Source organism: Bacillus rossius, chromosome 18 (genome assembly GCF_032445375.1).
Source record: "Bacillus rossius redtenbacheri isolate Brsri chromosome 18, Brsri_v3, whole genome shotgun sequence".
NCBI classification, from domain to species: domain Eukaryota; kingdom Metazoa; phylum Arthropoda; class Insecta; order Phasmatodea; family Bacillidae; genus Bacillus; species Bacillus rossius.
The window spans coordinates 12,190,386-12,211,448 of record NC_086345.1 but is presented as its reverse complement, the minus strand read 5'-3'; the positions used below and the strand labels follow the sequence as shown (position 1 = coordinate 12,211,448).

Below are 21,063 nucleotides of genomic sequence, written 5' to 3'. Positions count from 1 at the left end.
CATCTGTAAAGATTTTAAAATATTATCCCACATGTGGGTGGGAAAAGATGTGTATTTCCTATCAACCGGTAATGTTCAATAAACTATCTTGGCTTTCACAGTTGAGCTGTCTCTGCAGTGGCGGTGTGTATTGATATTTCTCTCCCAGTTCTCAGTGGAGTCTGAATCCTGAAGATGCTTGCAGCAACGCACTACCGCTGTGACGTGGCTCGGTTTCGAAAGCCAATCAATTTTGCAAGACGACTGCGAAAGCCTGCAGTTTATTTCTCTGTATCTTCCTGCTGTCGAATGGTTTGAAAAAAATCCACTCCCCCCTTGTCATCCATGGAATGTACATTCTAGTAGTTGTTGAACTTTGCAAACTGTGATAATAACCAAGATATATATTTTTAATACACATTTATTTTTGCTGCATTGAATTACAATGCATGGCTCTGTATTTGTGAAATACGCATTCATTCTACAGTTTTTTTTTCTGTCTCTTCTAAAAATATGTTGTAAATAACAACATTTGCTCAGTTCTTAAAATGTACATCACTTTCTTTTGTTTTTGTTGCTTAAAATGTACTTATTTTTTTCAACTGTGTGTTTTTTTGTTTATACTTTGCCATTGATACAATAAACATTTCATTGCTACTGAAAGTATCGGTAACCAGAAGCTAAATAGACCAATGTGACATGAATCCAGCAACTTGGAGGAATCTTTCTATAGTTATGTGATAAGACGTGGTTGTTACAGAGACACAAGAAAAGTTAATACATGTCGAGAATTTTAATCTCAAGGTTTAATTTACAAATGAGTGCTGGTAACTATATTGAACAATTCCGAGAACAAATATTACTTATTAATTCATTATATATGTTTTTTTTTGTTTTGCTTCATAAGTACGGATATTTTGAATCTGATACTGCAATTTTGCTAGTCTCCGCCCCTTCCCTTCTGTTGCACGTCACCTATCAACATGTTTAATGTATCTATTATGCTTGTAAATGGTTTATGTGTATCATAAGTTTTTTGTTGCTCATATACGGCAGCTATATGTCTGATCTCAGCAACACATTTACTATGTAGATATTTTTTTTGTTACATCTTTTTTTGTAAGGTGCATCTAGAAAGTAAGAACATTTAGGGTGTTGAGATAACACATTAAAAAAAAATTATTTTGTTGGCGGGAGTATTATTAAATACTGTTGAAACAATTTACTATTAAGGTTATTCACCATCCACTTTGTGACTTTCCTTGCCGCTAATTTGAAGATAGCCTATTTGTACAATTCCATCGCCATTTCGTGAGCAGACTGATTAGTCTTGTTATCACTGCCACACTTATGTATGGTTACCACCGGGAAGTTTTGTGAGATCTAGAAACACTGAAACCACTCATTGGCGAGTCTGGACTTGGAAAAACACACTAAATTGCTTCCAGAAAAATGTTGCATGATTTGTGACTTGTGGATGTTGGTTGTCAATGGTGAAACTTAGTTTTGTATTGTGCAAAGTAAACTTTTCCTTGAGTTTGAGATTAAATATCTGCGGTGAGAATTGTATCTTGTGGCATGAATTCAACCAACAGTTGCAACCAACATTCCAAAAAAAAATATGAACATGATTTTTTTTTAAAAAAGAGTTGTATTAATTTCTAGGTTTTCATTATGCTGCCTTGCAGAAATTTATTGCATTATGGTGACAAATTTGTTTTATTACCATTCAAAATGTAATCTTTAAATTTTTTTTTTTAAATACGTATTGCTGCTTTTGTACCATGTTAATTGTAAATGTTTGTTGAAATTTTTGGCACAAATCTCAAAAATTTTAATTTAATTTGAAACTTAAATGTTCATTATCAGTTTCATGTATGTAACATATGTTTAGAAATCTCAGGCGATTATAAGAGACGGACTATAAATTTGAGAATGTAATACTGATCATAAATCAGCTGTATGAATTTATTTTCCATTTAATACTGTAGAACACTGCAGGTTATGAACTGTTTCCATTCTCTCATTATAGACATCCTAAAGCACTTCCTAATCAACCCTTACAATATCGGTGAATTTTGCCAAATTAATGGTTAGCTACTTCTGTCTAACAAATTTAGGTTTCTAAGATTTATTACATAGTGTATTTCACAACCAGTAAGCCAATCTATTGTTTCAAACTCGTTGACTGGCAACGTGAACAAAACAGCGGGACTACTTCGCGAATTTGACGTAGCCCTTCTGCTCTGGTGATGTGTGCTGACGTTACTTACTTTTTGGATGTGCCTAGTACTGTCACTCAAATGTTCTGTGGCCATGTCTCAGTTCGCTGAGACACTGTGTGTGTGTGTGTGTGTGTGGTGCTCTTGTGTTTGTGTTAGACTCACGTTAAAGACTGCACGCTCACCAAGTAACTCATATGTGTGCAAAATGTTGCAAAAGATGTATTTACTCGCAAGCACTTAGGTTTATTTTCAATACGAATTGCGTTTGGTTGTCTTTTTCTCATGGAGGTTGTAATCTTTATTTTAGTTGACCTTACGTGAAGCATAAACAAGCAAAGATTATATAACTGTCTCTGGAAACATTTCAAGTGTTTCAGCGTGAAAGATAAGTTTAAGTGAGCACAAAATGGTCCTCTTGAGAAATTATGCATTGAGCGTTCTCTTTGGATAGTGTTCTTGAAATTTGAGACATGTCCCAAGTTTTCTGTTCCAAGTCGACTTCAGTTGTGTGTGCTTTTTTTTTTGTGTTGTATGTTGTTCTATATGTTTTACTCGGGCTTCCTGTTATTGCTTTTTTAAAAAAGGTGTTTTAGCAGGTGCTATTGGCTTTGTTTGAGATGGTGTGACTACTAAGAAATCAACTCTGTTGGTGCGTTTGGTGTTAAATAAATGCAGCTGCAATTGTGCCTTTAATGCATTAACAGTACTCAAATACCGTCCATTTCCAGAACAGTTTCTCAGCATGCTTTTTGTGCTTGGGAATTTGAGTGAGATGTTCATTTGTATTTGCAGGTTTATTTTGCAGTAAACATTACAAAAACATTTTATTAAAATTTTAAGATAATTTTCTTTCATTTGTCACTTCTTGAAAAATGTTTTGTGGTGCTTAACATAGTCTCTTTATAAGTTAAATATATATATGTATATATATATTAATGAATTATTACAACTTATGTGTGTTTCTGGAATCATCTTTATAAATAGCAACAATTTTTTAGGTTGTGTATAATAAAGTTTTATTGGTTATTATATCAAACTTGAGTTATATTTGATGTCTAGTTATTGTTGTGTTTAATTGACTGAAAACATTTTAGTGCTCACTCTTAAATATTTACAAATGTTCTATTTTGTGCTATTTTTATAGAACGCAGTAATTTTAAGAGGGTTGTTTTCTTTTTGTTTTTATTTATAAAAAAAGCCTTGACGCATCAAATTAAGTTAAGTGTAACGTTTAGGGATTGTTGTTTCATCCAACTGTCTTGGTGCCATTTTCAAACTTTTTCCATGGTATTTCTATTGCGATGTCCAAAAATTTGAAAGGCTTTCAAGTAACGTTACTTCATTGCGAAGTTATTGTTTGAATTCTTGTATAGAATTTTTTTATGCATGAGATATCCATACATCTTTTTTATCAGAAAATAATCTGAATTGCCAGCATAACTTTTTTTTTATTCTAATCAATTTAATTTTTTTTGTTGGTATAAAATATCATTTATTTTGTGTGTTCAAACCAGAAATATGATGTAGGTGTACTTAAAGTAAATGGATTCTAATTTGTATAGAAGCTAGGATAGATCGGTCAGCTGTGAGAATTACATTCCTCTCGGAAGTTCTTATTTCTTTTATACAGGTTTCAGTTATTTTGTAAATCAGTTCTTAAGAGTTGAGACTGTTAAAAATTTCTTCAGCAGATGAGGAAGAAAAAATATTCAAAATACTGTATCCTCACCTGCCATGACTACGACTGATGTTGACATTGTCACACTGTCAAATTTTGAAAGATATTAGTGCACGCTTTTGAATGTAAAATCTGTTATATTCTTAGGCAAAAAATCACCATATCAAGGTTAAAGAATTAATTTTATTAACATTGAGTAAAAGTGAAATTGATGTAACTAAAGGTTTTGAGTGTATATCGCCTAGCAAATAGGCCTGTGTGATGTTCAAAGTTTAAGCTGAAGTCTTATTTGAAAACAAATATTCAGATATTCTTGAATATGAAAATGAAATTTAAAGAGAGAGAATTAAGAGGAAAATTTAATACATACTATTATATCATGTTCTACAATTACTTCTACTTGATATTGTGCTAACTTAACGTTAAAGGTTTAAAATACAAAAACACAAGTATAACAAATAATTATTTTGTAAATTTGTTAGCAGTGTTTTAAAAATGTGTTATGTTTGCTTATCTTCAAATAGTTAAAAAAAAATTCCAGGTAGCAGATTTTCCGACTATTTTAACTTGAGCATTTCTAGTGTTCATTGTGCACTTGTTGAATTAAAGAATGGCCTACTATATATGGCACATTAATATACTGTCTACAGGTTATGGAAGTCACCATATAGTCTCAAATTAAACATTGATGAAACTGGTGGTCATTAAACTTTAAATTTCAAGCTACCTTTTGCTAAATTGCATTGCCTCTCTTCAGTTTACATACAGTCTCACTTAAACAATTAATATTGGGAAACCGTCCAATGAAATTATGTGGAATCATTCATTCAAAAATCTGTACATTCCTACAAATGGTAGATTGGTTTTGTATTACACTCGCTCATGTTTAATTTTGCTTTTTCATATAACAACATAAAAGTACCCTGTAACATTAAAAAAGTAGTCAGAAATTTTTTGTTGAAAATTCTTAAAAATTTTTCATCAGGTATTTGTAGCACCTGGAAAAACAAAATACTCTCTGCAATGCCAATAATTCTTGGAAGCATTTAACAAATGAATTTACAGTAAAAACCCTGTTAAGAAGTTTCACAAGGTGCTTAAAAATTAAGCTGTCTTTAACAGGGAAGAATTTTTCTGAAGTGGAATTTTCTTGTTAAGGTTTTATAATATTTAGATTTTAGTTGTTGAGGTTATTGACTCATTTAGTTGTTTTTCTTTATTTTTTTTTTGCATCTGCTGAAGTTATTTTTTTTTTCTGGAACATAATGGTTCATTTCAGTGTCTTCCACTAGTGGTGTGTACTTTAATAGAAACTATTATTTTTAAATGGTTGTAAGTCTATGTGTTATGTAATTTTGGTTTTTTATGTATCAGGTTTACTCATCATTTCATTGTTGCTTCATTGCCTTAACCATATGTTTGACTGTCTTAAGTAGCATATGCTACTTGTTATGAATGCATGTTGAAGTTTTATTTGTATTGGTACTAGAATATTGTTCCTTATGTAAATCACATCATGTCTACACTGTCTGCTGTAAGACGACCAGTTAGTATGTTCTATGATTTGTATTTGTAAATTGGTTCAACTGTTAGTATACCAGAGTATAATAAAGGTATAAACATGATCATTGAAGTTGTACTTAATAAGTCTTAAAAAAAAGTAAATATATACATTTCAAGACCTACAGCCAAACTAACATGTGGGATGAGTAAATTATATTTTGTTAACTATTAATTTTGTTAACTGTTAATTATATTTGGTCCCACCTAGTATCCACCAAACACCATTTAATTTGCAAGATTCTCAACTGAATTTCTTGTATTACTAAGGTGTCCAACATCAGGGAATACTCGGTGAAATATTTGTTTGGTCAAGGAATTTAAATGAAATGGTTAAACACATGCTAATTCTAAAACTATTTACTGCCTCATGCATATAAATTTTTTCGTCCAGTCTTTGTGGCAATGCTGGTGACAATAAGTTTTTCCGTAGATTCCAGGATTATTGAACGTATTCCTGCAAAAGCGCTTATCTGCTACTACACACACATCGCTTCTAATCTCCATCCTTGCTCCTCCCCCCCCCCCCCCACCCCCCTTCATTTCCCGAATTCAAATGCATACATTGTTTTTATCATATAAATGTATGTTGGTACATGTGCACGAAGTTTATAAACTCGCTGACACCATTTGACCGATCACTGGTGAAAGCTGGTACATTTGAGTGTTTTCTCATGGAGGTTTTTATGCTATAATTTTTTTTGTAACTATCCAATAGATGGATCTGCAGCGCATCAACGTCTACACCATTCGACCAATAGCCATGGAAATTGGTATATATAGGTACTCGAGCACACAGAATATTTTCACACTATCCATTTTGCTATAACTAGCCACTAGATGGCACTGCAGTGCATCCATTTATATTCCGTTCATCCCATCCCCATGAAAATCGGTACATTGTGATTTTTACTGTCCTTTATATACAATAACAACAAATAGTGATCGTGACTGTGAGTAGTAACTGGTGGGCGAGATTAAAATGGAATACCATTTCAAACGCTTTATAGATTCTAGATTACATACAAATTGTCCGTTATAGATAGATGTAATAGAGGTAATTAAATAAACACTGGCAGTACAATGTCTGCCGTGATCTGCCAGCGATGGAAATTATTTTGTGCACTTGACGTTCAAATTAGAAGACAAATTACTGTCTACATCTGATTTTGGGGAAGAAAAAAAACTTCCCTTCACCGTGTGTTCAGCCCGGGCAACATCGGGTACCTACTGCAGATAGTATTACACATTTTACATGTTTTATTTGAATATTCTATTTTATTATATTTATTTATTACGTATTTTCCATGTGCCAAACACACTGAATTAAAAAAAAACACTAAACTTTTTAAAAATATTTTAAAGCATAATACATAATTTTTAGTAACAAAAAATAGAATCTTTTTTTGTTATTAAAAGTTAAATGGTTTTCAATTGTAGATCACTGCCACAGAGAATTAGTACAAAACCTTTTATTCAGAGAGAAGGACAATTATGGTTTTATCACGAGAGAACTTATTTCGTTATAAATACTTAAAGCTCTACTCTGATTTAAAAAAGGTAAACTTTTAATTTATAAAATTCAATGAATTTAAGTTATTTAGCATGAAATTAGTATTATCAAAATGTATAAACTAAAAAGATTGTAAATTTTTTTTCTTTTAATATTACAACTGTTATAAGTAACTAATTTTTTCATAGCAACATTGGTACATTATTGAAACGTGCTAATGCTTGTGATTTATTTGTATTGTTCCCGATATGATGTGCTTACTACAAATTATTAAATTGTAAAGTACTTTGTGTATCAGTCAAAATGACACTTTTGGTAAGTTTCGTATTTGCTGGAAATGGTACTATCATTATGAATAAACAGAGTTCATAAAATCTAAAAAAAAAAAAAAAAAAACACAGAAATCTCCTGTTTTAAAAATTGGCCTAAAAATGAAACATTTATATCTTTTCTCTAATTAAGGCAAATACTTTTTTTTTTTTCATACAATAAAGTTTTAGCAAAATTTTCTCTGATATCATGAACTTTGGTTAAAATTTCAATATTTTAATTTGTCAATTTCTTTCTCTGTGCATGTGTGCGTGGAAGTCCACGCGCAACAGAACTACTCACCTTGTATATTGTTAGGTACAGGAAACATAATTCTCTGTGGCTGAGGTACGCAGATCAAAAAAAAAAAAAATTGTATATACACAAGTATGCGAGCGCTAAATTATACCAGTATTATGCAAGTGCGAAAATAAGTAAGTTTGAAAGTACGCAAGTGTGCAAGCATGTCGCATCATTTCTGCCGTTTTCTCCTCTTCCGGTTCCTCCACCACGTACTTGACTATACCCCTCGAGAGATCTGAATTGAAAATTGTAACGCCCCCGTCTCTGCAAAGAAGGTTTCACTTAAGAAATTACAACAAGGAAATCTTCAAGCGAGCAAGTCGGTGAGAACGCGAAACCCGCCGCGGAGGGGGTCGGCCCCCCGACTCACCCGACTTGAGGCTGCGCGGCTCCGCCCCGAACTGGTGGTCCTTGATCTCGCTGTACCAGCTGTCGCAGGCGTCCTTGGCCGTCACCTTGGCCGACGGGTCCGAGCTCCAGCTGCAGAAGATGTTCTCGCCGTACTTGGAGTCGGTGCGGTGGCCGAACCGGTCCTCGCGGGCCAGCGTCCGTGCCCACTCGGCCGCGTAGCCGCACATCTGCCGGGCACACGAGACGCTTCAAACAACAGTAGCAACCTGTCACATGCCCGGACATGCCGGCACACAAGACGCTTCAAACAACAGTAGCAACCTGTCACATCCCGGACATGCCGGCACACGAGACGCTTCAAACAACTTTGGTTTTGCATGCAAGCAACCTGTCACATCCCGGACATGTCAGCACACGAGACGCTTCAAACAACTTTGGTTTTGCATGCAAGCAACCTGTCACATCCCGGACATGTCAGCACACGAGACGCTTCAAAAAACTTTGGTTTTGCATGCAAGCAACCTGTCACATCCCGGACATGACAGCACACGAGACGCTTCAAACAACTTTGGTATTGCATGCAAATAATTACAGTAGCAACCTGTCACAACCTGGACATGACAGCACACGAGACACTTCAAACAACTTTGGTTTGCATGCAAATAACTACAGTAGCAACCTGTCACATCCTGGACATGCCAGCACATGAGACGCTTCAAACAACTTTGGTTTTGCATGCAAATAATTACAGTAGCAACCTGTCACATCCCGGACATATCACCAAACTAATTTTTCAAATTTTGGTTAGAGAAATTTTGTGTGCGAGATAGTGTGCCCGATTGGTGGCTTTTGGATGGAAGCAACAAACAAGCAGTTTGTGCCACAAGTTGGAAAACATTTAGCGAAAGATAATTTGCGAAGAAAAGTGCAGTGTTGGTACTAAACAATGCACCCTTACACCCGTGTGACACAGGACTAATATTGAAACAAAGAATTGGATGACAAAAATTCTCAGCATCCCAGCTGAGATGCTGCAGAGATCGGTAGGGGGAACCTGAACACCAGATTAAAGAATGTATGCGTAGACAAGGACGCCAACTGCCGGAGGTAATTTTTTCATTGTCATGATTGATGATTTAGATTGTTGTTCCTTAAAAGGAAATTTATTTGTTATTTTCCTTCACCCACGCCCTCCCCATGCTTAAACCACTTGCACTTTTAGCATTTTGTTACACTCCAACTGTTTCTGATTCTGTTTAACTATGCCAAATGAAACCTAATAGTAATATTCTGATTAGTGCCGGCCCATACTTTAAATGTTATTAATTCATTTGTCAACCTATACGTTAAATACTTACAATTTTAATAGCTTTGGCAATACACATATGTAAATTAAGTTACTTTTTTTAAACCTGCTTGTTGAAATCATGTTTTGTTAATTTATGTTTACTTAATAGTATCAATAAATATAGAGGCACTTACATATAGACAAATATCTTTGGTTATTCTTTCACATTTGAAACTAAAAGATCCACCAGTCTCCCAAAGTTATGTTAAGGGGACATTTACGTTACAACAATGAAGAAGAGAAGTGTGTAGCAACCACTTGCACTTTTTTGATTTTCGTTACGATTCAACTGTAAAGCAGTCTCACTTGAAAAAGTAAAGGGCGATGAAAAGTGGAGTTAATGCTAATCAGGGCCAATGAATAGTTTCAGTCGGCATTCTGATGAAATACCCGCCCTTGGTTTAGTCAATAAGTAGAGACTGGAAAAAATCGCGAATTCATTTCGCGGTAGGCTAAAATACAAATAGTTATACCTCGGTGCTGCCTCTGCTATTGGCTCACAACTCACCTAGATGACTCTGGGTTAATTAGAAACACCCGGCCAAAGCTGTATCGAATATCACAGGCTGCTACGTTCGGACGTCTCAAAAACACTAGCAGCCAATGAGTGGGTGGTGTTTGACCAGAGCGTGCGTGGAACTACGGAGTTTGTCCTACAGGTCGTTGAACCCGCGAATTTTTCCCGGTCCCTACCAATGAGTAGAAGAGACCTGCAAAATTCGCGGATTCAGTGACCTCCAGGACAGACACTACTACACTCTACACACTCGGGCAAATGCCACCTGTTCATCGGCTGCTGACTTGCGAGTCGTCTCGACCGGGTGGCCTGTGATTCGACACTTCTTTGAGCGAGGGGTCTCTCCAATTGGCCCTCGTTACTCCAGATTAACAGTGAACCAATTTGCAGAAGCAGCGCTAAGGTATAGTTATTTGAATTGTAGCGTATCACGAAATGAACCCGCGATTTTTTTTGCAGGTCCCCACCGATGAGAGGGGTCCTTACGGATGTGTTCATCTTCAGGTCGGGCACGCCGTGCTTCCTGCGGTACTCGTTGTGCACGCGCAGGCCTTCCTCCTCGAAGCTCTCCTCCGCCGCGCTGGCCTGCATCGCGCCGGGCGTCTGTCTGGGCTTCGTGCACAGCTGTCCCATGGGCTGCGGCACGGCGTCCGTGCTGCCGGGCAAATACACATAGTCTCCCGTGACCGCACGGCCGAGGTCCACACGTCGCAGGCAGGGCCGCAACTAGAGTCTCTTGGCACCCGGGGCACGGGATGGATTCATGCGCACCCCCTCGCCCCTCCTCTTTTTTTGCAAATACCACACCGATAAAGCCGGGGGGTGGGACCGGGGGCCCTCCCACGGAAAAATTGGTGCTATTTTAAGCATTTTCCATACCTACATGTTAACAGTTTCTCTGTGCTGCTGTACCTTCCATGCACGAACCTGCTGTGTCCATAAAGTAGTCCGTATAATCACTAGACTTGTTCATTTAATATATGTTGAGACGTTACACTGTAAATCGGATTAGACATTCCTGTCATGCAAGTTAAAAAAAATTTTTTTACCAGTTACCAGTTGTAGTAGGAATTACAATGCAAGCAATTTCGGCGCCCCCACAGCTTTGCGCCCGGGGCGTATGCCCCGCTTGACCCCCCCCCCCCCCTCTCTAGTTGCGGCCCTGGTCGCAGGAACCACCGGGCTCAACGCCGCAGGACTCAGATGCCTCGTCAACGTGGACGACAAAGGCGGGACGAGCAGTGCGATACCACATGGTGAATTGCGACAATGCCGAAATATCACCGAAAACTGTGTCAGTGCACCATACCACACCAAAATGCAAGTTATTACACCATAAAGCACCAAATTGCAACAAAAAAAATCACTAACATATTAAATTCAAAGCATGGAATTAGTACCAAAATGAAAACTTTGAAAAAAAAAATTTTTTATATTGCAAATGATATTAGTAAACAAAATTTTTACAATATAGTGTAATCTCATTACAATATACCTGAAAAAATTCTCCTTTTTAATACTTTATACTGAACTGTTACGAATTGTTGTTCCCAGTAGTTAGAAACGCTTATTAAAAAATTGTTATAATGAAAAAGTGCATCATTTATCAGACAGGATGACATTGTTTTGGTGAAGTAGGGATCATTGAAAAAGTAAATGTCGTATTTTTTTTTTAACTGTGCTATCTTTATGAATTAACAGTGTTCATAAAAAAAACAAAAATGATAATCTCTTTTTTTAAGAAACCAATTTGGCCTGAAAATAAAACTATAAATTTTTGTCTCTAGTAATGAGATGGGAGCAGAGCATTGAAGCAATGCTACTGGTAGAGGAAACTAGAGGAACACCCCGTGAAAGCTCCGTCAATTCGCAGCAATGTTCGCCACATTTTCCTTTCGAGAAAATAATATAGTTCGACCCTTGCTGGGAATTACGTACAGACATTGGCGAAAGTAACTCAACTGAATTTTGACACAGAAAATAATGTGTGGTTTGTAACAATAAGTAGAGACGAGATTATATGGTAAAACCGAAATTACACAGAAAAACATGAATGTAAGTTAATGCACCATATAGCATAGATGATCCTGAAAACGCCAGATCGAAGACCATTTAATGTACTGTGCGAAGAGCGGATGTGCAATTTCCGTATACTCGAGCCATCGTTGGTAAATCTGAAATTTTTGCGGATTCAATTAAACGACAGGTCTGCAACCGAGCATGTACCTACGTGCTTCTGCGATGTCTTCAGTCTGGCCGCGGTTGTTTCAACGCAACCCTGAGATGTTATCCTGAACCAATGACCGACCAGCAGCAACTTAACGGTCAAATCACATTCAGGTATTTCTACATACAATTACTTGAATTCTAGAGAAGATATTGTAACAAGGGGTTTATTTTTTTTTTTTCAATATTAAAAACTATTATTCTTTAATCAAACAATCTAAGATAAAAAAAATCCTAATAGCATTCAAATTCGGGAATGATTTCCAGTTAACTGGAAAATAACTCTTCTAAACTAAAACCAAAGTAGATTCGTCCATAGTTTTCTGAACAAAACCGTGTCAAAAATGGGTAAAGTCTAGCATCGAATATGGTTCATTTTTTTAATTTTTTTTTTTAGAAAAGAGTTGGTAAGTTTCGCACTGGACTCCGCCGCACCGATACAGCACTATTTTTTTTTACGTCTTGCTTACGAAACTACTTTCACCTCGAGCTCCAAAGAACAAAGAAACTCGGACGTCTTCTCTGGAGGCCGGCGTCAGGCTGGGCAAGATACTGTGTCGTCAAGGGCAGGGGCGCAACAACAAGGTTTGCCCCACCTCTGAAACCTTGAAGTGGGGGCAAACGGGGGCAAAGGAAGTGCTGTGTAATCAATTTTTAGATAATAAAACTGCTTAAATAGCACCATTTTCCACCTTGAAATACAAATTTTTCCGGGGGAGGATCCCCCCCCCCACCACCCACTTCAATAGGGGGAGGATCGATAATTCTTTATAAAAAGGTATATTCCCCCCCCCCCCCCCCTTTTGGAAATTTAGGTGTTGCGCCCCTGGTCAAGGGGGAACGGTTCGACGGCCGAACGTGAAGCTTCGCACTGACCCGACGGGGGGCAGTACGTTCTCGGAGAAGCTGCCGATGAAGTTGCCGGGGGGAGAGTAGTTGGCCACGACGAAGATGTGCCCGTTGCGGCTCTTGGCGACGGCCACCCCCAGCTCCTTGCTGGCCCTCCACACCACCTGGCTGAAGTGTCCTGCAACAAGCGCGGCAGCGAGGAGGGGTCAGCACGCTCGCGGGCCGACAAGCGCGGCACGTCCGTGAAGGAACGTCCCAGTTGGTCACGGCAGCCTTGCGTGCAACTGCAACTTCACATGACAGTTGTTTGGTACTTACGTATTAACGCCACCGCAGCTACCTTTAAACACTGCGGACGGTTTGTTGGGTTAGTATAGCCACATATTAAATTGGTAATTCCTCAGCAACCATAATAAATATTTTATAGATTTTTTGACGTGACACATAATAAATGGATAAACGCCTGCTGCACGCACGAAAAAGTGTCCCGTAACGCACATTGTCCCGTTGCGCTGTGTCCCGTTGCGCTCATTGTACTCTTGCGCTGCATCTATCTCTCTTCCACTCGTTTGGAACCATCGATTTGACTTTTTGGAGGCACATTAAACTTGAAACACTCCCATTTGTTTCCTACTTTTCCTATCATCGTCCTATCCTTAACAGAATAACACAGATTGGAAGAAGTTAAATAGCAAACATGTTTAAAAGTAATACGTTGTTAAAATAATCTTTTCGTTAAAGTAATAAACATATTTGAATTAATGAGTGCAAATAAAAGTAAATTTATTAATTAAATTGTAGATTTCATTTCACTCCTTCTTTGTATCCATACAAAATAGTGATAATTCAATAAAAATAATACAATTTTATTCATAAAAGTATGCTATCATTTCATCATTGTTTTGTTATGACGTCACGTTAAACTATCGTTCGTACACCGACTTTACAGACAACCAATTTTTTTTTAATGTAGCTATACTAACCCAACCAACCATCCACAATATTTAAAGGTAGCTGCGGTGGCGTTATTACGCAAGTACCGGTTATTTTGATTTCACTGTACAGAACTTCCCAATAAAATAATCATTGTAACACAGCAAGTAAGAATGGATAAATAAAAAAAATTATTAAAATCTGAAAACACCAACCAGAAGATTAAAAAATTGGTGATTCATGAAAGGTTTATTTCTAATATATATATTTCTTTCCTGTGTTTTTAAAACTATGAAAAATAAATGGTAAGCAACAAAAAAATAAGTTATAATGCAGCTAAGTGCAATCTCCATCCTTAGGAAGGCGAATATTTTACAATTCACAGAAAAAAAAAGAAATAAAACAGTTTATTTTTCTTCCCAACACCATATTTTAAAGTGGTTTAATGATGCATATTTATAAGATACATAAAATATTTATATATTTTAATCCTTTTGTGGTTTTGTGGCTTAAGTTATTATCTACATCTGACACATGCTACCACGTTATGAAGTATTTTAAAGTGAATAACATTAATATGATGTGCATATATGTTCATAGAGAAAAAAAAAAATTATATTTATTGAGTTAACACCAAATTACAGTACCTTTCACTTTTCCTTTACTTGGGAATAATTTTAAGCAAAAAAAATAAGAATGACCTGATTTCACATAAACAAATTTTTTAACAATGGTTATATGAGAAACAAAACACAGCACAAATTACATCAAAGTTATTTAAACTAAAATTGCTTCTCCATAACAAAAAAAAATAGATGTGCACCTACATATTCTTATTTCTTTCCTTATATGTACATATTTAAGGTTTAAAGTCTTTAGAGGCATTTTAATGTCCTGCTTCACTTTTTTCTAATATTTTTTCATTGACCACCTTTGAAATTAAATTACAAATTAAGGTATTTGACATTGGTTATACCATCCAAAGGAAAAAAAACAATTTCAGCAACATCTTGAGAAACTACGTGAGTGTTTCCATGATTCCTGGTTCAAAATTCAGTATCTGTTTGGTAGCTTGACAGAAACTGGTAAGCCCAAAAAAAAAACCAGATCCATTACATTTTGGATGACCAGAGACCTATTACTGACATTTATATTCTGACATTATAGACACAGCTAAATAAATAATATGTCAAAGATTTGGTGATACTGGAAGTCTCTAATTCATCGCTCTATTCAATTTCAAACAGTTTTAGATCTATTCAGAATCATTTCCTGAAAATATTTTATGGACAGTTCTTTGATTCTGCTAGACTGAGAAACGAAGCTTTCCATGAAGTGTTCAACATAATTTCACAAAAACAGTGTGGTTGAGTTACATTAACATTTGTACACGAATGATTTGCACGAAACTCTTCCAGAAGCACTGAAACTTCTCTGTTTTGTACTGACAGTTCCGTAACTCTGAAGGGCAATGGCAGGTCTCGGCATTGTCTTTATTATTAATTCTTAAAAAAAATTGCAGGACATGACTGAAACATAACGATTTTTCGACGATGAGATGAACACATCTGCAAAGAAGAGCAGTCGAATTGATGTTAAACACACTGACAAAGTTTGATGCTTTAATAACAAAAAAAAACACTGGTACACAGGTTTCGTGATACCTAGTAACCACCAGTGTGAGTTTACGTCTACCAGACATGGGATTTACCTTCATTTGTGATAAATTGTTAAAGTAATATCATGTTGTAAACATTTATTTAAGTAAGTAAAAGTCTAAAATGGTGTATGGCAGTAGTAAGTATAGTAAGTGATTTTCAGCAACTTTAGTAACGATTGGTTTTGTTCATAGCTTAAACACGCACTGAACCCACACTATGCCACTGCTAAAAAAAAGTATAATTATAAATTTAAAAAAAAAAAAATTGTTGACTTTGTAGGACAGTAAGTATAACCATTCTGGGTTTTGGTTTTAGGGTGATATTGAGAAGTAAGGGGGGGGAATTGTTTACATCGCCTCTCCAGTAGTTGTCGTAGACCGGGTGGGTCCGTACCTGACTTGAGGTCCCGCGGCTCGCGACCGAATGGGTGGTCCTTGATCTCGCTGTACCAGTTGTCGACGGGCTCGCCGCCCGTCACCTTGTAGCTGGGGCTCGAAGACCAGCTGCAGAAGATGTTCTCCCCGTACTCGGAGTTCTGGCGGTGCTCCATGACGCCCCGCGACGCCAGCCGCTTGGCCCACTCCTCGCTGTGCTTGCACAGCTGCCGGCCAACCACAGACAGTCACACCGGCGGTCACCGACTGCCCACCGAAACATCAACCAAATCAGGGGCGCAACAACTAAATTTCCAAAGGAAGGGGAAGCAATATACCTTTTTATAAAGAATCATCGATCCCCTCCCTATTGAAGCGATGGGGGGTCCGGGATTATGTATTTTCAAGTTGGAAAATGGTGCTATTTAAGCAGTTTTATCATCTAAAAATTGATTTCACAGCACATTCATTTGCCCCCGTTTGCCCCCACTTCAAGGTTTCAGAGGGGGGGGGGGGGTAAAATACCCTTGCCCCCTCCCCCCCCCCCCCTGTTGTTGCGCCCCTGAACCAAATCTAATTATTTGCTAGGGCTCCGTCTCACACAACACTTTCATTGTTCCATTTTCTTATCGTCACATAAAAAAATTTTTTTTTTGGCTTACTTTCTCATAGTCGATTTTGACGTGATAAATGTCTTATAAATCGACGAACGCCGGCTGCACGCACGGAAAAATTTTCACGTTCCGCCTTGAGCCGGGCGTGCAAGAACCGGCCAACCACCGTGCAAGAAAATCTTCTATAATATCAAACAGGTTTAAGTCGGGGTTTTTAAACTAATTGTTCGTAATTATATTTAAACAAATTAATTTAATTAAATTTGCAAAAAACTGTAAATTATATTTGAAAATTAAAAAGTATGCGATTTTTAATCAATGTTTTTTTATGACGTTATCACGTAAAATTATTGTCCGTAAACCGACTTTACAGACAACCCCCTTTTTTCTGGATACTTAAATCGTTATTTTCAAGTTACAATAGTTCATGCAAGTGATCAAAGTCATCAACTATTGTGTGATGTTTCACCACTATTAAACAATATTTAACATTTAGTAAATATTTGTTCAAAAAATTTTGTAATCAAACATCTAATGCGAGAGATCTGTTGGAATGAATTTTACATGAAAAGCTCTCGAATAAAGTAACCAACATGGTGTGTAAGGTGGAGCCTTTAGTTTCATAACTGTTCGCATAACTCGATTTTATGGTTTTTATTTTTAGTCCGTTTTCATTTTTTAGACAGTGTTATCATTTTTTATTTTTAAAAATACATTATTGTAATTTTTACTCCACCAATATAGTGGTAAAATTTATATGTTGTACGAGTATGATAAAATAATTTGTAATAAATTGGTCTGAAACAGATACATTTAGAACAATAAAATTAATTAGCGAGCATTGTGATTTGAAAGTGATTCAATAAGGTTTTTTTCCTTCATTCGCTTTGGTGCAATTTTTTTTTGTCCAGAAATAACGACATTGAATTCCAAAGATCAAAAGTTTACTTTTTTTTTATCGTTTAGATTAAGTTTTGGTTAAATGCTGCTAAATTCCATTATATTACTTTGCATTTCAGTGCTATATGGTGCATCAATTAGCATTTTGGTGTTATGCAGTGTTTTTTGACATGCTTTTTGTTTTTATTTTAGGTTTTTGTTGCAAATTACCATATAACCTTGTCCCTAGTTCAGTGGCGTAGCCAGGATTTGTGTATGGGGGGAGTTAAGAAGCATGCCCCCTCCCCTCCCCCCCCCCCCCCGTATTAAAGGGAGGGTCCGGGGGTCTTCCTTTGGGAAAATTTGGATTTTAAGGTGTAAAATAGTGCTATTTTAGCAATTTTCGGTACTTAAATTTAAATATTTTAACGGTAAAAATTTTATTAATTTTAATATTAAATTTGTTTGAGTGATGAATAAGAAATTAATTAAAGATTTGGTGCTAAGAGGGGGTGGGGGGTTTCAACCCCTAACCCCCCCCCCCCTGGCTCCGCCCCTGCCCTATTCAAAACTTAGTCAAAATTGTAAAAGGGGAGTAAAAATATATTGGCGATTTTAGCAACGCAGATCTCGGAGCAACCAGCGAAAGAGGAAGGTCTAGCGGAGGTCGGTGATTGGTAGGTACAAGATTATATGGTTAATTGCAACAACACTAAAAATGCAAGTTAATGCACCATATAGAACCAAAATGCAATGTTATATCATGGAATTAAGTAGCATTTAACCAAAACTTAATTCAAATCATGACAAAATTAATCGAGGAATGTCCTTTCGAGACAAATAATTGTACAGAAAAATTAATATAAAATGTTCTATGTTCATCTCTTATTGAATCACTTTGAAAACATTTTTATTATACTCAATGTATTTTTATTTTGGACCAATTTATCACAAATTAATTTATCACAAAAATGCAGCATATTATTTATTTAACACAAAACAGCTTTTGTAAAAAATAATAACAATAGCACCAAAATCTTCTGATTTAAAAACTAAATCTGACTAAAAATAGAACCATAAAATGTTGTCTAGTGATTATGGCCAGTAGATGAGGACAGGGGACGAGACCAGCGGAGGCGGTTCGCCGGTTAAAGATCCGCATAGGCGGTCCGGGACACAACCTTGTGAATCTTATGAAAAATATTTTATATATAGGTAGTTCACTGGCGGGTTCATGATGGCGAGGAGCTGCAACGACCGTCCAGAGCGCCAGCTCCTGGTTCTTATACAAACACAAATAAACACACACAAACACAATACACACAAACATACACACACACATTACTAGCTGGAGTTCTCGGCGTTGCCCAGGCTAAAACCACCCTTGGGAGTTTATTTTCACAGTAACAAAACGAAACAATGTCAAAATGGAGTAGGAACGTTAACTATTCGGCAAATCCAACCAGAACGTCAAGCGACCAATGCAACGGCCATTGCCATGGAGACGAAGAAAATATCAACAATGCAAGCCCATTAATTGCCATGGATGCTTGGCATGAGGAGATAATCACAGAATTACTCTACAGATGTGTCCCTCAGGAAATGCATTTATCCAGGATCAAAAGTAGCCTACGTCACTCTCCGGTCCATAAACTAAGTGCATGCAAAAAAAATAAACCTGTCGATCCGTTGCTCCGTTGCCGTGTGAAAGAAGGACAAATTGACAAACAAACTTTCGCATTCAGACCCATTTGCATTTGTGCGTACCAACATTGTCGTTACACGGGACTGATTCAAAGGAGTCGATTCGATCAACCGAATCGTTCTGCCCATCGCTCATGAGTCCTTACTAAAGAATTTGAAGACCAGTGTTGCTAGCCATAGCACACACAAACAATTCTGGTACGGCACCCCTCTACATTCGGGTACAAGAAAATCTCAGTTCGGGTGTCATTCTGGTACATACACAAAAAAAGTATTAAAACAAAATATTGCCGTACATTTATCACAAACACTGTTCTGTTAAATCTCATAATAGCGTGTAAATATAAAATTTTATAGTTTAAATGCAGAACTGGCTCTACTGATATGGCTCGTGCAGAGGATATTAAGATGAATCCGGGGGAGGGGGGATAATGGTACATGGAATTCTATTATTCCAGTCACATGCGAAAAATAGTATTTTTAGGGTAAAGCTTGGTGTAAAATTATTGTAAATATACTTGTGATATAAGTCTGGTGACTCAAATTTGTGTTGTGCTTTAATAGTGTAGCAGAGACTGATTTCAATTACAGATATCCCTGATACCGTTTTCGCCTCCCTACTGTTTACTTGATACTAGCTGCAACATGATCCTGTAGTTCTCCACCCTTAATTGGTTTTCCATGCCACAAGTATTTTGTTCAATATTTTTTGACTATTTTTTTTTCTTTTTCCTGAATTCGGGTACATTCGCGTACCCGAGCGGACATTCTCGGGTTCCGGGTACAGACATAGTAATCTGGGCATGTGTATCCGAATTCAGGTTTTGTCTGGCAAAACTGTACGAAGACCCGTAGGTCTGACAACACTGTACAAAGACCCAAATTTGGTTACGTCTGGCAAACACTGTACGAAGACCCGAATTCGGGAACGTCTGGCAACACTGTACGAAGACCCGAATTCGGTTACGTCTGGCAACAATGTACGAAGACCCGAATTCGGGTACGTCTGGCAACACTGTACGAAGACCCGAATGCGGTTACGTCTGGCAACAATGTACGAAGACCCGAATGCGGGTACTTCTGGCTACAATGTACGAAGACCCGAATGAAGTACTTCTGGCAACAATGTACGAAGACCCGATTTAGGGTACGTCTGGCAACACTGTACGAAGACCCGAATTCGGTTACGTCTGGCAACAATGTGCGTAGACCCGAATGCGGGTACTTCTGGCAACAATGTACAAATACCCGAATTCGGGTACGTCTGGCAACGATGTACGAAGACCCGTATTCGGGTACTTCTGGCAACACTGTGCGAAGACCCCAATTAGGGTACGCCTGGCAACACTGTGCGAAGACCCCAATTAGGTTACGCCTGGCAACACTGTACAAGGACCCGAATTCGGTTACGTCTGGCAACAATGTACGAAGGCCCGAATTAGGGTACGTAGTAGTATAGTAATTTTATTGTCCAAGTCGACAACAAAAACATAAAATTATATTGTACATGTAGTATAGGACTCGTCAAGAATATTAAACATTATGAATACACATTTAAGTAGGTATAACCATATACACATAAACAAAAATAATATTAAAAAACAAATAATGTACATCATATCATAATAATAATAATAATAATAATAATACATTTTTAGCAGAGTTTTGCTTCCATAAAATCATTAATAGAATAACAACTGAATTCCAACAGCAAATCTTTCAGTTTTTTTTTTAAATGCACAAAGTTGGTTTTCTAATTTCTAGAGACCTGCAAAATTCGCGGATTCATTTCGTGATATGCTACAATTCAAATAATTATACCTTAGCGCTGCTTCTACCACTGGTTCACTGTTAATCTGGAGTAATGAGGGCCAATTAGAGACCCTCGCTCAAATAAGTGTCGAATCACAGACACTCAGTCGAGACGACTCACAAGTCAGCAGCCAATGAACAGGTGGCATTTGCCCGAGTGTGTAGAGTGTAGTAGAGTCCATCCTGGAGGTCACTGAATCCGCGAATTTTGCAGGTCTCTACTAATTT

The 21,063-nt window shown here is 37.1% G+C and overlaps 1 protein-coding gene across 4 annotated transcripts in view; it reads right to left on the bottom strand.

Moving 5' to 3' along the window:
* LOC134541189 (uncharacterized) overlaps positions 1-21,063 on the bottom strand; it is a 181,582-nt gene that overhangs the window by 9,081 nt on the left and 151,438 nt on the right. For all 4 annotated transcript variants that reach the window (XM_063384426.1, XM_063384428.1, XM_063384427.1 and 1 more), the window contains exons 6-9: positions 15,846-16,053; positions 12,886-13,036; positions 10,270-10,438; positions 7,938-8,145 (exon numbers count right to left, since the gene is read on the bottom strand). In XM_063384426.1, coding sequence (XP_063240496.1) covers positions 7,938-8,145; positions 10,270-10,438; positions 12,886-13,036; positions 15,846-16,053 — 736 coding nt within the window. The remainder of the gene's footprint in view (positions 1-7,937; positions 8,146-10,269; positions 10,439-12,885; positions 13,037-15,845; positions 16,054-21,063) is intronic.